The sequence below is a fragment of the Crocodylus siamensis genome, chromosome 2 (genome assembly GCF_052110815.1).
Source record: "Crocodylus siamensis isolate JL-2025a chromosome 2, ASM5211081v1, whole genome shotgun sequence".
Classification (NCBI taxonomy): Eukaryota; Metazoa; Chordata; order Crocodylia; family Crocodylidae; genus Crocodylus; species Crocodylus siamensis.
In genome coordinates, this window is record NC_143396.1 from 145,619,932 (window position 1) to 145,637,113 (window position 17,182).

The window sequence follows — 17,182 nt, forward strand, 5'->3', positions numbered from 1 at the left end:
AAAGACTCATTCATGGCATCCATATGTATAGCCCACCCTTATACTGGCCAGCTTTGAGCCCAAAAGCCCCTACTGCAGTGACTGAACAAAACCAAGGGACATCCTGGAACGTGGGAACGAAACTGAGAAGGGCCCAGCCAAGCTGCACAGCTAGCTGGAAGAGAAAGCTGAAATTTGTTACCTGGCAGATATTAAACTCCTGTGACATGCCTGCCAACTTTACACTCAGCATTCTGAAAGCAGGCATCTTGGTATCATGGTCTGTCTCTATCAATTATGATTAAAAACTAGGCAATCATATACTGCTCCCAGTGTCCACTGTGCTGCCCCACTGGAATATATTCCTAAGAGCAGAATTAGGTCCAGTCTTTTAAAAGCCTTCAGTATCTTTTCTGTTTTTTATATATAAGTTTCCATCTTCCATGACACATTCTCTAAGAGTTATTATCTGTCAAGCTTGGAACAAGGAATGACAGAGTTCTGGGAAGCTAGTGATACTGCCAGAAACAAAAGCAGAACAAATATATGCCCCAAAGCCCATTTACCTGATACTGAATGCTGTGCATTCAGTAGACCTGCTAGTTAATGATATTGCACATAAGTAATATTTTAACCATAAACTAGCTTTTGTTTGCTTTGAAAGCCACAAAACCAAAGAGGAAGTGTAGGAGAATGAGGGCAGGGCAGTGGCAAGAAACCTCATGACCTCATCCTTTCCGCCTCATGGAGATTGGCTGACTGAGGGCTGGGACAGCATTTAAATTCCAAAGGGCTGCAGATGTTAAATCAGTGGAAGAGGAGAGCAAAGGAAGCCTGAATATTTTCAGAGCAGATTGGCTTGAGCTGCTTCAAAGCTAACAGCTCCCCTGTCAGCTTTGACTCTTCTGATCCAGATACCAGGAAAGGTAAATGCACATTTTGTTTTTTTGATGTCTTCTGCTGTATCATGTATCATGTCAGGCAGTAAAGCTTAAACATCCCAGTTTTTAGTTAAGTTTAAAGCATTCTAGTTCTTCTGTTCAGGGGTGAGCCTTCAGAGCAGTAAAACTGGTGTGAGAGAGGATGCAGCACATGATATTAAATTACAATGTTCAGTTTGTAGAGGAAGTATTTAGATTGCTGTCACTAGGTCCAATGCTAAAAAACTGGAAGCTGCCACTTGGAAACCAGAATTCCTAAATGTCACAACTGTCATGTTACAATGCATTCTCTTGGCAGACTTCCTGGCTCTGCATAGGATATTTTATATTGTAACACTACTATAATGTCTATAATGTCTTATAATTGGTTGTATGACATGCATTTTTTTATGTGTCTATATTAAATCTCCTTAACTGCTAGACTTGGCAAAGACACTTTAAATTTGTCTTCCAAAATCTAACCAAATACATTGTTGTGCAATGTTCTCTACCACTTCTTTGGAGCTCATTTGCTACATTTTTGCTAACTGTTGTAAAAGGACTCAGTCATGTGGAGGATCTTCTCCATCTCTGTCTACTAACTCAACAATGTCCTGTAGCCTATCAGGAATTATTCACTTCTAAACAACCAAAATTGCAATGTGAACCTGATATTTCCTTTCATTTCCTGCTGCAAAATCTAGCCTATTTTCTTCAGATTTCTGGAAAAACTTGATCTATCAGAAAAGCAGTATCCTTTTATAGAAACTTGTGCTTACATTTATTTATTGCTGCTTTAATTACAATTCTGAATATTTTATTTTACAGTAACTGAAAAAAGACAAAATGGTTTTTTCTTTTCCTCACTTATTGCTGATTAAATGTGAAACTGAATCTGACCCTTTAGCAAACAACATTTAGCTATTATTCATAAAGCTTATCTTCATAAACTAAGTCCTTGGATTACAGACTTGGAAATGTACTGAACATCTTCCAGTTCTCAGTGGGAATTGATGTTCCCCAGTGATTTGCAGAGTTCAGGTTTAAATTTTGAGTTGGACATCAGTAATACATTAGAAGTCTATACTGTGAAATCCTTTAGTTTTGGAGGGGAGGGTGGAAATTATGAAGATGCCATTCCTCTTCTGTGGTTCACAGTAGGGTGTTGGTGATAGCATAGAAAATGTGTGTGGTGGGCATGAAGGGTCTGTAATATTAGATTCTCCAATGCAACACAGTGAAGCATGAAAAGAAAGAGAATCTGTTGCATGTTCCTTACTTTTGCATTGTTGACTTACAATAATGTCCTTTTTTCCCCAGGTAAATATCACAATGAAGATTGCAGTGCTTTGTTTGTGCCTCATCGGCATTGCCTTTGCATTACCAGTAAGTAAATGATAAAAGCTGCATGAGTTGTATGTTTCCTTTGTACATTAGCAGCAAGCAGTTCTGAGAACCCTTTTTTTTCTTTCTTCCCTGAAGGTGAATAAATCTAAGCACCGGCCTGATTCAAGGAGCTCTGAAGAAAGAGATGTAAGTTCCTTTTACAGTTAAACTTTTTTCTTTTATTTAGATCTTTTCTTAAAAAAATAATGTTGTCATCTCATGTAGGTTAAATGGCAGGTTCTCATTTACCCTCAACTCTAATGGCATTTGGCATTCCACAGAAGGTACTTTGCACAACATAGGGTAGTGTATGGGGAAAGGTCAATTGGCTGTTTTGGGAGAAGTCCATTCCTTTATGTAATTGGTAACAGGCTCTAAAACATATCCCCTTGATTTAACAAGCATGTACCCAACTTTACTCTGACACCCAGGGCAGCCCCAGTCATTGTGATGGTACTACGTTTGTTTGGGAAAGAGAGAATCTGTCCCCAAGACCAACTATAGAAAGAGGTATTCAAAGAGGGGAAAGGTGGAAGAAGCAATTATAATCCCTGTTAAGTGACATGCCCCTCCTACTGCTGAAGGCACTAGTCAACCCACAGGGAGCAGAGAGGCAGTAAGGAAGTAGAAAAATAATTATTTTCCTTCCATGATCCTGGGAAGATGTGTAGTGAGACCCCCAACAGGTATACATGCCCTACATACATATACTGAGCCTGTTGGGGCATTGCTGTCAGCACAACTTCTTCCTTGGAGTGCACTAAAATCGTTCAAGAGCTTTCTGCCTCACTCTGAGATAAAAAAAAGCAACTTGTTTAAAATATTTTTCTTCAGAAAATAAATGGTACAAATGGCCTGGATGCCAGTGAATGCTTAACCATCATGGCCCACATGCCACACTGACTAAATAGCTACACATGACTACAAAAACAGAACACAGTCTGACTGAAGCACGAGAGGTAACAGGGGTAGAAAGAATGAACAGGTGGTGGTCCTGATTCTCCTTTCATTTCTACCAGGGTTACACCACTGCATTCCTATCAGTGGAGTTACTCCTGATTCCTGTCCATGCTGATGAAAGGAGAATCAAGCCTAGCCTTTTGCATATTTGCATGGATTATGCAGGGACTGGTGAAAGCCGTAAGGTTTAGATGTAGAATCCAAGTGTTTCCCAAACTAAAGAATGTTTGCAGGTGTGGTAGGGGGTGGTCAGCCTGGAACTGACACAGGAGCCAGCTGCAAAGTTCTGATCTGACCTTCCCAAGGTTCAAGACTACCCATATTTTTCCTGGAAGTAGGCACATCTCTGATATTAAGGCATTCAGATGTCAGTATTCCTAATTTATTTTTACTACTCTTGCTTTTCATTGCAATTCCAACAGTTACACTATAAAGAAGGTACGTGTTTCAGATGCCACAGCTGCCTGAAAATGGATGCCTGTGATTTTAATAGTTTCACATGCAGCTGTAGTTTTGATTATGACCTTGATTCTTATTGTCTTCAAGGATTCCAGAAGCCATCACAGGCATCACCACCATGTGCAAATAGAGTCACGTGTGAGTCCACCACGGGCACAAGAAGTTCATGTGCTACCTCAACAGGTTTGTACAACTGCGTTGTATAGAGATTGTCAAAGTAGTTAGAAGAGAAATATAGATTCCCCGTGAGTGTAGAGTTTTTGCATCTATTGAGAAACTATAAGATGGCATGTTAGGCCCTTAGTCTTAGCTACAATGGTAAATAATGCAAAAGTGACATCTCTCTTATTTCCCAGAATAGTACACTGATGTATACTGAATTAATTTATTAACATAAATTCAAAGATAATAGCCAATAAAAAAGGAAAAAAACCCTCCATTAATAGCTATAAGATCACCTCTTATGGCTCTACCATGTCTTTACTTGAGCAAAATACAGCTGTAATTGACCAGACCAAACAAGGTCTTTTTTATTGGATTAACTGTAGAGTTGGAAAGCAGTATTAGACAAACTTTTGGGTATAAGGGCCCTTCTTCAGGTCATAAAGTCAGAGAAAATAGGGTTGGAAGGGACCTCAAGGGTCATCTGGTTCAAACCCCTGCATAAATGCAAGAACGCTATTCCTAAACCACCCCTGACAGGGGATGGAGTCACACTCATTGGCTTTAGGACTAAATTTGGACCCTTTAACTGTGATTGTGCGACTACTTGGAACTGGAAGATAGAGATTAGAGACATCTTTCTAATATCCTACAAAAATGCCCCCCCCTCCACTTTTTATTGGCTTTATCTTTTGTTATTGACTAACTGATCAGCATTTCTCAAAATCAAAATTCTAACAATTTTTTTTAAAGAAAAACTTTGTTGCCAGCCTTTTGTCATTAATACTTAGTTTTCTTTTTTGTTTTGCAGACTTCTTTTTCTTCAGAAGAAAGTGTTGAGGTCCCTAAACGGCAGGTGAGTTTTCATCTGCAGCCCAACACCTACCAGATGCAGTACAGCATCTATCATATAATAATGTCCATTTCCTCTAATAACATTCTTCTGGCACTCCTCTGAAAAAATCAGTTCCTAAGTAAAATAAAACTTCAGACAAGGTCAATCAAATGTAGAACAATCAGTTTTCTGAAACTTGCAAAAAAAGCTCTAAATACCATTCTGTTCTCTTATGAGCTCCCACTGAAGGGATAGGTGGGACCCTTTAAGGAAAAAACACTCAGATAATAAATGAATCTGACAAAACATACATAGATCTGAAGGAAAACCTTTTGGACATAGGCTGTCAACTACACTTTGTCCCCACAAAGTAAATGGGAAGCCCTATAAGCATTTACTTATAGAGCTTCCTCAAGGTTATTCTATCTGGAAAGAGCATACGTGTTGCTGACATCTCTTAAAGGAGTGTCGGCATCTGTGGAAGATGGATAGATTGTTGCTTAGGAATACACACAGAAACCAAGGGAGTACTACTGCTAGGCCTCTCCCTGCTCTTCTATAGGCAACCTTCCCAAAGTCATAGACAACATGACCTCTGAAAACATAGGAGAGAATGTCACAGAATTGATGCTATGCCCCCTACACACCTACACTGTTATATACTACCTACTGAGCACCCTTTTCTACCATGCTCTGCTACTTTCACTCAAGGTATATGGTAGTATGTAACTGCTACCTCATTCTTTCTTGCTATGGTAAAATAATATTTGCCTACCTCAGCTTTAAAATGTATAACAGTGTACTAAATAATGACAGAGCAAGCAAGGTACATTGTTATAATAATACCAATTTCATTTTATAAATTAAATTCAGTTGGATGATGCTCTGTTAATTTGTGCTTTTCAGATATTTCAAGTAGCAAGTAGAAGTACTGAAAGTGAGGATGATCAGGATGATGATTCCAATGACACAGATGAATCAGACGAGGATGCTGTCACTGACTTACCCACTGATTTCCCAGTCACTGAAACTTTCCCTCCTTTCCCCCCCACACGGGGAGACAATTCAGGCAGAGGAGACAGTGTGGGCTATAGAATGAGAGCCAAAGCAAAGTTGGTGAAGTCTAGCAGGCACTACCAAGCTACAGGAAAGGTAAATATCCCTGGGTAATAGTAATCAAGTTTCCAGGAAAGAGAGAAGATGTTCAAGATAAGAATTTGCTTTTGAAGCCATCTGCTATGAAATGATATGCAAGACTAAAAGGGTGTATTCCTACTTAATATAGGTGCCTAACTTTAATTAAAGGTAGCATCTATTGCATACAGACAGCAAGCAGCTAAGCTATTGCAAGGGAGCAGCAGCATCATGGTATACTCACATATGAGAACCAAGGACAGTGTAAAATCATATTATACAATGTTTGTGTAACTCTGTAAATATGCAGTAGGTTGTACGATATAGACAGCATAGAGATCTTTGAGAACTGCCTAAACACAAAAGGCATGACATGTTTCAGTGGTGTATTGCAATATGCAGTGATTCACCGGCTCCTCAGAACCTAGACTATCAACTATTTGTGCTTTCTCTCCTATACTATACAGTTCATTGTACATGATGCCACTGAAGAGGATGACAGTACACCAGACACAGAAAGCCAGCAGGTAGACTACTCCAAACCGCTCCCTGCTGCACACCTTGTTCCAGGAAAATATGACATCAGTGTGGAGTGGGATGACAAAAGCCACATGAAGGATAGCAATGAGGTCACCAGCAGGTCACGTGATGATAGTCATCAGAGACTTGAGAGCATTGAGGTAGACAGAGATGACAGCAATCCTGATGTCCCAGAAGACAGCCACATGAGCAATGAAAGCAGAGAACAGCATCACACCCAAATTTCAGCTAGTCTCCCTGAAACTGATGCTGACAGCAACCAAACTGCTGAGAGTGTTGAAGATATTCAAGACCATCACAGCCTTGAAGACAATGAGGTCACTATTTAAAGAAAAACAAATATATACCATTTTTTTTATTTTGGTGAGGGGGAAACTTTCATTTTAAGAAATGTTTGCAAATGTAAACCAATTGTGATTTTGATTTCTAACTGTAGCAGAGGTTAGTGGTAACTGTATTAACCAGGCAAACTCAAGTATGCAATATTAGCTCTCCTTTCCATTGCAGAAATGTAAGCCCTCCTACTGCATCTGTTACTGTTCTCTTTGATTGTGATTCCGTTATGAAGAAAAATATGTAAAAGGAAGACGAATATAGTTTTACACACAAAATGAATGTTACCTTTTATGATACTGTACTTCAATGGTTTTAAAATTCCAGTGTATATTTTGTTGTAATGTGTGAGTGAAATAAAACCACAAAATCCTGAACCTCTTCATTTAGCGTGAGCATAATTAAGTGGCCTGCACATCACATAGTTCACACTAATTCCTGGGCAAGAAGAATTAGCTTTATTTCTATTTAAATGAATTTATATTACTTTCCTTAAATATGAAAAATACCTAATCGCACAAAATATAGGAGAATAGAAAGATTACAGATTGCTTTGAATATTACAAAGACTTCTAGGAGGATACAAGGGTATTTAAAAAATTTAGGGATGGCTTCCATAATTACAAAGGGTTTGACTTTGTTCCTAGAGGAAAACTGCGGTTTTAAAAAAATATTAAAGAGACTTAAGGTCTTTATACTCTCATTTACACTTACATTCAAGGCCAGTTTCACAATTTCAAATTTATTCTGCGCTCCCACAAGACCCACACAAACTCACTTCAAAGTAGAGGAAATTTACCCCCAAAATATCATTTAACATTTATGTTAAATGTCAATACTTCCCTGCTAACTGTGGGCCTAGTTCTGTCAAAAGCATCCATTGACTGCAGTGAGCACAGAGCCAAACTCTGTCCCTCTATCCATTCCTTCCTATATTTACACTAACATTTATGCTTTTTTCCATCATGCTATATGAAGGTATTTCAACTGGCAAAGGAACAGATTGCTCCAGTTGTAAGCCCACCAAATACAGTGACTGGTAATTTATGTGGCAGTTTCCATCCCCTGATAGAAATCCAAAAAGGAGCTTGTATTGTATGTAATGTTGCCTAGTAACACCAATCAACAAACATGTTTTCCCCAAGATTATCTCAAAATGTACCTATTTATATCAGGACTAGGGGAAATACATATTATTAGTGCATACTAGTCTTCAACTATAATTCAACAAGCATTATAAATAATCTAATGTGTTTGTGCTTTATAATAACACCATAAGTTCGATAGCATAGGATAGAAGAGATTTTCTCATTCTAAAAACTGTTTATGAAGTTGCAGTGTGTTTGCATTTCTGTAAGCCTAGGTTTTGCTTAAACATTTTAAGCAATTTTTTTCACAAGTCTTTTTAACCCAATCAGTAGCCTACAATCTTTCTTCTTGGGCCATAATACTAGAGCTAAAAATACTAATTCTTATTAAGTGTATGTCTTATCAATAGCAATATGCTAACATTACTCAGATGTTGAACCCCATAGTTTTGAGGAAGTATGCTTTTCATACAGAATGTGTAAATTTAACCCAATATGGAGTACAGTTTAAGCAATTGATAAAACAAGCAATGCCCATAAGGAATATTTAATCTGTGACAAGAAACTAGCACCTGCTTAAAATCTTACTTCATTATAGACAAAGCCTGAACTGACAGGGAATAAATTAAGGATGAGGAAGGAGAAGAGGGGGAAAAAAACATAATAAAATATAATGAAACCAAAGAAAATATATGCTTGCAAAAGTTATTTGTTTTATAATAAATATCTGTAACATATGCTCTGGCATGTGTTAGACACCTTCCCTCCTCTTCTTTGAACAGAGGTAATGCAGTGGAAGATAATATGTTCAGTCTTCAGTTTATAGAACTACTCCATAGTCCTCAAAGTTCAGGAAAAAAGCACTGTCCTGAAGTCACAGGGAACTATTTTACTTGGGAGAAAACCAGGAGCTTCCTGGGAGCTACCTGGTAGCTGGCCAAGGGGGATAAAGCTAGGCAACAAGTGGCCTGGTACGAAGAGATTCTGACTGCTGGCAGGGAGCCAACAGCATCTAACTAATGAGCAATGGTGTACAGGCAAGATTTGTACACCTTTCTGAAACCCAGGCTGAACTGCCCCAAAGGGCAGTTGGGAGTTTTTAGATATCTTTGTTTAACTCTTGTTATTTTCAGTATCCCCATAGAAAGGCTTTCAGTAGCACAGTGTGCATACCTATGGGAGAGTAATTCTGGCAAAATTTAGAATGAGTCTAGATTATTTGGGTGCATACACACCTGCAGGCACATGAACTTGCAGCAGCTCAAGTAGCAAATTTGTGCCAGGGATTTGTGCCTCAGCACACGTGCCTAAACATGCACTCTGGTTTGGGGCAAATTGTGCCACTTGGGATAAAATGACCCTGCCCAGCTTCTCCTGGATCTTCAGCCAGGGGGAGCTAGAGGCTGGGGCCAGCAGTATAAAAAGCTGTCCTGGCAAGCAGCTCAGGGGGGCATTTATATACATACATTTGTCTGCAACAATGTGCCAGAGATCTAGTGCACTGTAGCAGACTCAAGACATCAGCTCATGTGTGGAGCAAACTCGGTTAAGCAAGTCTGCTCCGCACACAAGCTGATGTGTCCAGCTCTGCATTGCATGCGTTTGTATAAATGGCAAAACGTGCACCAGTACTGTGAAAATGGTGGCAGTGTGCTTTTGAACTACAACACCTTTGATTTAGTTCATTTTCTCAGTGCTGACATGCATTTCACCATTTATACAAATGCATGCATCACAGTGCTGGGTGCTGCATCTGGCCCTTCAGCACAAGCATGTGTACAAATGCCTGGGGCTTCTGAAGCCCAGGCAATTGGTATCTGGGTATCTGGGCCCCTTGTGCTAGCTGGACTGCTGAAGTAGCCCTATCCTACAGTGGCCCCTGCACCCTCTACCCAACGCAGCAGTCTGGTAGTGGGGACTGCTGCCCCCCACTCTTAGCCCACAGCTTCACCAGTGCACGTCACTCCATACCCACAGCCCCTGCCTGCCTCTACTAGCTCCCTCCAGGCAGCAGCTCCATCCTAGCACCAGGACATGGGTCCATCTGCAGCTGTCCCACCCACTGCTCTGCCCTGTAGTGACAGGTGGGCAGGCTAACATCAGACCCAGCTCTGAGAGATGCTGCCTGTCATAGTGGAGAAGCTGTGAATAGGACACCCAAATATCTATAGATTTTGAGAACTTCGAATTTGGCTCCCCCAGGGCTCGGTCCTTGGGCCAGTGCTGTTCAACATCTTCATTAGCAACCTGGACAAGGGTGTGGAGAGCCCTGTTCAAGTTCGCTGATGACACCAAGCTGTGGGGTAAAGTGAATACACCGGCAGGCAGGGACCACATCCAGGCAGGCCTGGATAGGTTAGAGAGGTGGGCAGATCTGAACAAGATGCGGTTCAGCAAGGCCAAGTGCAGGGTGCTGCACCTGGGGAGAGGAAACCAGTATTATGGTTATAAGTTAGGGGCTGACCCCCTCAGCAGCACACAGGCAGAGAGGGATCATGGAGTCAGGATTGACTCCAGGATGAATACAAGTCGCCAATGTGACGAAACAATAGGCAAAGCCAACCGCACCCTGTCCTGCATCAACAGGGGCATCACTAACAGGTTCAAAGAGGTCTTGCTCCCCCTCTACGCGGTGCTGGTCAGGCCACAGCTGGAGTACTATGTCCAGTTCTGGGTGCCACACTTCAAGAGGGACGTGGATAACCTGGAGAGGGTCCAGAGGAAGGCCACTTGTTGGTTGGGGGCCTCCGTGGCCAGCCCTATGAGAGGCTGAGGGACCTGAATCTCTTCAGTCTCCACAAGAGGAAACTGAGGGGGGATCTTGTGGCTGCCTACAACCTTATCAGGGGCCAGAAGCAGGGACTCGGGGAAAGTCTGTTCACCAGGGCCCCCCTTGGAGTCACCAGGCCACAAGATGAGGGAGGGTAGGTTTAGGTTAGATATTAGGAAGAACTGCTTCATTGTAAGGGTGGCCAGAGCCTGGAATAGGCTTCCCAGAGAGGTGGTGCTCTCATCTTCCCTGGAGATCTTCAAGAGGAGACTGGATAAGCACCTGGCTGGGGTCTTATGACCCCTCCCACCCCCAGTGCTCCTTCCTGCCCATGGCAGGGGGTCGGACTGGATAATCTGTCTAGGTCCCTTCCGACTCATTGATTCTATGATTCCCCCCATATTCCATGGATATCTCATCAAATGACTTCCCTGACACAATATTTTGGATTTATCACAATTTATCTTGAAGTTATTTTGTCCACAAAGATGCTCAAAAGTTGTAATTGCTCTCTGTAATCCAATAGGGGTTCTTGACAGTATAACAGTGTCATTAAAATAAGAATCAGGCTTACTAATAATTTGGGGGGATGAAAATGCACATCCTGCATATTTTCAATAATATCATTCAAACAAAAGGGCCAAAATACATCCTTGTCTAACCCCTTTTTGTATGTGAATTTTTTGTGTAAATTCACCCTTCAAGCCCCACCTAACTTGGGCCCATGTATCTTTATAATATTTTATCAACCAATGAAAAAGAGAAGGGTCAATCCCATAATTTATCAGTTTCTCCCAAAGTTTACTTCTATCTATACTATCAAAAGCTCTTGACAAGTCTACAAATGCAATATATAGTGTTTATTTGCACATTTGCAAATACTTATGTCTCAAATTGAAGAATAAATATGTTATCAATAGTGGAATATCCATCCCTAAATCTGGTCTGATTTGTAACATATGTAATATGTTTTCCCCTTTTACCCATGCTATGAGATGATATAACAAATGGTGCCCAAAAATTTTAGCTGAAATGTCTATCAAACTTATAGGGTGATAAGATTGTGGCTTGTTGGGGAGCAGGAGCAGAGGGAGCAGGGTGCATGTGTGCCACACGTGTACCCACCTTACCTCAGCAGTGAAGGCAGCAGCTGCAGAGGAGACAGTGGCAGGGGCAGCAACAGCTGATTTCCCCCTAAGGTAAGTGGGGCAGAGGGTATAGTGCAGCTGAGGTGGATCCGGAAGGGAAGCCCTCCGGAGCCCTCTTAGCTCACCTGACAGGGAGCCGTGCTCCCAAGCCGCGCATGGGCAGCGCACGTGAACAGTGAGAGCAAACAGGTGTGCTCTGTTAGGGCGCGCCGGCGTTTGTGTAAGGCGGGTGCAAGGTAGGTGCCCAGAGCAGCACCTCCAGTGAGCAAAAGCAGCAGGCGCAGCTCTGTAGACATGGTGCAGACGCGGAGCGCAGCTGCCAGGGGCCCCGCCCGGGCAAGGCTGCCTGCCATGAGCTCTTCTGAGGCCTCCATCCAGACAGAGCCTCATGTTGGGGTCGGTGGCCCCTTGCCCCCCTGTCTGTGGGGGGAGCTTGGTGGGGTCCTGGGGAGGGGGGGGCCTGGTGGTCCCCTTGCCTGTCCCTCCGGTGCACGACTTAGGGCTCTGGAGGAGCAAGTGATGGAGCTCCAGACTGAGGTGAGCAGGCTGAGGGGGATCAGGAATGCAGAGGATGAAATAGATGCCTATTTCTGTTCTCTGCAGGCCTGGTCGCCCACTGTACAGCCCCCACAGGAGATGCATCCAATGCAGGAGTGGCAGAAGGTGTCCAAATCCAGACCTGCTAGGCCTAGAGTGGTGGAAGCTCCCCTGTTCAATTTGGGGAACAGGTTCGATGCCCTGGCAGCTGTGATAGAGAAAGACAGTGAAATTGCCTCTGGCAGGGACGATGCCACTCCCCAGATGACAAAGAATGGGAAGAGAGCGAACACCAGCAGGAAGAAATGCTGGGTCCTTGTCATCGGAGACTCCATCCTACGAGGACAGGAAGGTCCCATCTGTTGGCCTGACCCCATGACATGAGAGGTCTGCTTCATGCCTGGGGCTCGGGTTAGAGACATCACGGAGAGGATCCCGGCCTACATCCGACCTCCAGACTAGTACCCCATGGTTGTCATCCACGTGGGGACGAATGATGCAGCCAGGGGCAACCCCGACCACATTATGAAGGTTTTCAAGGCTCTGGGGGACAAGCTTAAGGAGACGAGGGCACAGGTGGTATTCTCCTCTCTTCTTCTGGTAAGTAGGCGGGGATGGTGACACGAAGCCTGCATTGGCGAGGTCAACCGGTGCTTATGCAGTTGGTGCCGCCAGGCAGGCCTTGGGGTCCTTGATAATGACCCATGCTTTTGGGTGGGGGACTTGCTGGGGTGGGATGGGCTTCACCTCTCTCTTAAAGGCAAGCGTGTCTTCTCTTCCAGGTTGGCTGATCTCATACGGCGAGCTTTAAACTAGCATTGCCGGGGGAGGGTGCCGCAGAAAGACGAGGAGACACCAACCAAACAAGACAGGTGACAAATGCAAGGAGTGCCCAGGTAAGAAACAGGGGTCCAAACAGTCTCCCAAATCGGGGGGTGGCACATGCAGCTAGGCAAGGCCTTAAATGCCTATATATCAATGCTCATAGTATGGGGAATAAACAGGAGGAACTCACCCTCAGAATAACCAGTTCAGACCCAGACATAATAGGGCTTACAGAAACTTGGTGGGATTCATCCCACGACTGGGCAGTTAGCATTAGGGGCTATAGGCTTTACAGGCGGGATAGAGAAGGAAGGAAAGGTGGGGGTGTGAAGCTCCATGTCAAGGAGCAATACACATCCTCTGCCAGCAAAATGGGGTCAGAGGGGCAAGCTGAAGTGCTATGGGTCAAGATACAAGGGGGCTGTGGGGAGAGGGATCTAACGGTGGGGGTATACTACAGACCCCCCAACCAAGGGGAGGAGCTGGACTGGGAATTTTCAGGCCAGCTTGCAGAGGCACTTAAGGCGATGGATGTATTTGCCATGGGTGATTTAAATTACCCAGACATCTGCTGGGAGGAACAGTCAGCCAGGTCGGACCATTCCAGGAGGTTCCTGGCTGAGATACAGGACCTCCACTTAATTCAGGAGGTGCACAGTCCCACCAGAGGAAATGCCCTGTTGGACCTGGTCCTGGCCACAGCCTACGACCTGGTAAGGGGCCTCCAGGTCCTCGAGCACCTGGGTGATAGTGATCATCGCTTGCTGGAATTCACCATCCAGCCCAGGGTGTCAAGGGCCTGCAGCAAGGCGGTAGCCCTAGACTTCAAGAGAGCCAACTTCAACAAGTTGAGGAGATTAGTGGGAGTGGTGCTAGGATTCTCGAGAGCAGAGGAACTCAGTGCCCAAGATGAGTGGTCGTTCCTTAAGGAGACAATACTCAGGGCCTAAGGGGTGACCATCTCAACAAAAAGCAAGGGAGGCAGGAGTGCCCGAAAGCCCCCCTGGCTCACCAAGGGTGTCCAGGAATGCCTGATTGCCAAAAAGGCGGCGTACAACCGGTGGAAGGGGGTTGCTATCTCCAAAGAGGAGTATACCTCCTCTGCTCGGGCCTGTAGGGGGGCTGTCAGGAAAGCTAAGGTGGGCATAGAGCTAGGACTTGTGTCCAAAATCAAACATAATAAAAAGTCCTTTTTCAAATATATAGGGAGGATGAAGAAGGCACCGGGAAATGTGGGGCCCCTACAAGATTCTCTGGGCAATCTGGTGGTTGCACCAGAAGAGAAAGCAGACCCCTTTAACCAATTCTTCACTTCCTTTTTCTTGTGCAGGGACCAGGATTTCCCCACCATGATGCAAGATGGACTCGAGGGGAATGCCTCCAGACCTCAGGTTGGGGAGGACCAGGTTAGAGAGCTTCTGGAGGGGCTGGACATATTCAAATCAGGGGGTCCAGATGCTTTCCACCCTAGGGTGTTGTGGGAGCTAGCAGAGGTTATTGCAGGGCCCGTGGCATGGCTTTATGAGTGCACATGGTGCTCGGGCCAGGTGCCAGATGATTGGAAGATAACCAACATGGTCCCCATCTTTAAAAAAGGGAGGAGGGAGGACCCAGGCAACTATAGGCCCGTCAGTCTTATTTCAATCCTAGGGAAACTCTTTGAGAAGATCATCATGGAGCACATCTGCGATGGGCCGGCCTCAGGGATGATGCTCAAGGGCAACCAGCACGGTTTCATTAGGGGCAGGTCATATCAGACCAACCTGATTGCCTTTTATGATCAGGTCACAAAAGCATTGGATGCAGGTGTTGCTGTGGATGTAGTCTTTCTGGACTTCAGCAAGGCTTTTGACACCGTCTCCCACCCCATTCTCATTAAAAAATTGGGCAACTGTGGCATTGATGCCTACACAGTCAGATAGATTGCAGATCGGCTGAAGGGTTGTACTCAGAGGGTGGTGGTGGACGGGTCATATTTGACCTGGGGAGAAGTGGGCAGTGGGGTCCCCCAGGGCTCGGTCCTTGGGCCTGTGCTGTTCAATTTCTTTATCAGCGATTTGGACAACGGGGTAAAAAGCAACCTGTTTAAATTCGCAGATGATACCAAAATTTGGGGTGAGGTGAGCATGCTAGTAGGGAGGGAAAGACTGCAGCAAGACCTGGATAGGTTACAGGGGTGGGCTAGCAAAAACAGGATGCATTTCAATACTGACAAGTGCAGGGTGCTGCACTTGAGCAGTAGTAACCAGCCGCACACTTATAAGATGGGAAACTCCCTTCTTGAGAGCACGGAGGCAGAAAGGGATCTTGGAGTCATTATTGACTCCAAGATGAACATAGGCCAACAATGCGAGGACACGGTTGGCAGGGCTAACTGGACCTTGTCGTGCATCCACAGGTGCATCTCAAGCAGGGCCAAGGAGGTGATCCTCCCCCTCTATGCAACACTGGTCAGGCTACAGCTGGAGTACTGTGTCCAGTTCTGTGCGCCCCACTTCAGGAGGGATGTGGACAACATTGAGCGGGTCCAGAGGAGGGCCACCCACATGATCCGGGGACAACAGGGCAGACCCTATAATGAGAGACTGCAGGACCTGAACCTGTTCAGCCTTCACAAGAGAAGGTTGACGGGGGACCTGGTGACTGTCTATAAACTCACTGGAGAGGACCAGAAGGGTTTGGGAGAGACCTTGTTTCCCCTAGCGCCCCCTGGCATAACAAGGAATAATGGCCACAAGTTGTTGGAGAGTAGGTTTAGATTAGACATGTGTAAGAACTACTTCACAGCCAGGGAGGCTAGGATCTGGAACCAACTTCCAAGGGAAGTGGTGCTGGCTTCAATGTTATAATTAAAATTAGCTGTTCCCTTTGATACAAGTAGCCAGAAGGTTTTACTGTCTTTAGCAATGATGGCTGACATCAGTTTATCCCATTTCTGGTTATAATATTTTTTTTCCCCATTGCTGATCGGTCAAAATTTTTAAACAGAAGTCCCAGAATTGTGTCGCACTAGGTTGAAAATGCCCAGTTGTGGCTAGGTCAGTGGGCTGGACACCAAGGAGGACACAGTTTATGATTAATATTCAATATTTATTTGGCTTTAACCTATAAAATATTGACAACTCAAGCAAATGATTTCCTATATAATACTAGTCTATGACAACACACAATAATCAAACAATCAAAGCTGGGGAGCGATGTCCATTGAGTCACGAGGTTCGAGTCAAGGCCACTTGCTTTCAAAACCACGAGTGGTTTTGGTGCGCCTGGCCAGGACCCTAGTCTCAGACCTCGTCAATGGCTCGTATCTCTTAAAAGGTCATTTAACAATCAAAACGTAATCAATCAAAATAATTACAAACAGCTAAGTGGGAAATTATGTCCGTTGAGTCATGGGGTTCAGATCAAGGCCCCTTGCTTTCAAGATCGCGGACAACTTTGGTGCGGCTAGCCAAGACCCTAGACCCAGACTTGGTCAACGGCTCATGTCTCTTACAGGAAAGACAGACAAATACAAACATAAATAGCTACAGTCTTACATGCATGCTTACCACTACAGCAAACAAAAGGAGTGGCTTCATGGCTGGGAACGTTAGTCTCTTTGCGGAGGCCTCAAGAACAACCCGAGGCAGTACTGGGGGGCGGGGGGCGACCCTGCGGGTGATCAGTCTGCTGCCCCTTTGACGCTTGAAGTTACGGTTCGAACTTCCCCCGTCAGGGCCTCGTGGCTCTGTCCTTTTATACCCTTACTTTTTTTCACTTATTTTACTGGCCAATTGTGTAACCTTCCAGCCAGCATTCTGTTCACTTGTCAGTAGCCCCTTCCTCACTGCACTCCCCTCATTGTTTTCTGCTTAGCCAGTTATGTTGCAATTTCCTTCCTGCTTCGCTGGCAGTTCGGTGCGGTTGACTTCCCTGCCTTGTGAGTGTGACAGGGGTCACCTGTCCAGAGGTTCATGTTACCGCCTAGCATTCTGTCATTTCACTGCAACCTGGCCATTCATCTGGGGAGATGCCTGTGACAAATTGTAAGGGTGTAGAGTACAATCTGGTAGGAAGGGTCCTTGGTCATTCGTGGTTATGCCCAGAAGTGGTTCAAGTGGCTG

The 17,182-nt window shown here is 44.5% G+C and overlaps 1 protein-coding gene across 1 annotated transcript; it reads left to right on the forward strand.

The window, feature by feature from the left end:
• Positions 1-753: 753 nt before the first annotated feature.
• SPP1 (secreted phosphoprotein 1) lies at positions 754-7,085 on the forward strand. The gene is made up of 7 exons (XM_090037043.1): positions 754-905; positions 2,220-2,285; positions 2,382-2,432; positions 3,792-3,887; positions 4,678-4,722; positions 5,608-5,853; positions 6,303-7,085. Exons 2-7 carry the CDS (start codon positions 2,232-2,234, stop codon positions 6,702-6,704), a joined length of 894 nt encoding a protein of 297 aa, XP_089893169.1. The 5' UTR covers positions 754-905; positions 2,220-2,231; the 3' UTR covers positions 6,705-7,085.
• The last annotated feature ends 10,097 nt before the right edge of the window (positions 7,086-17,182 follow it).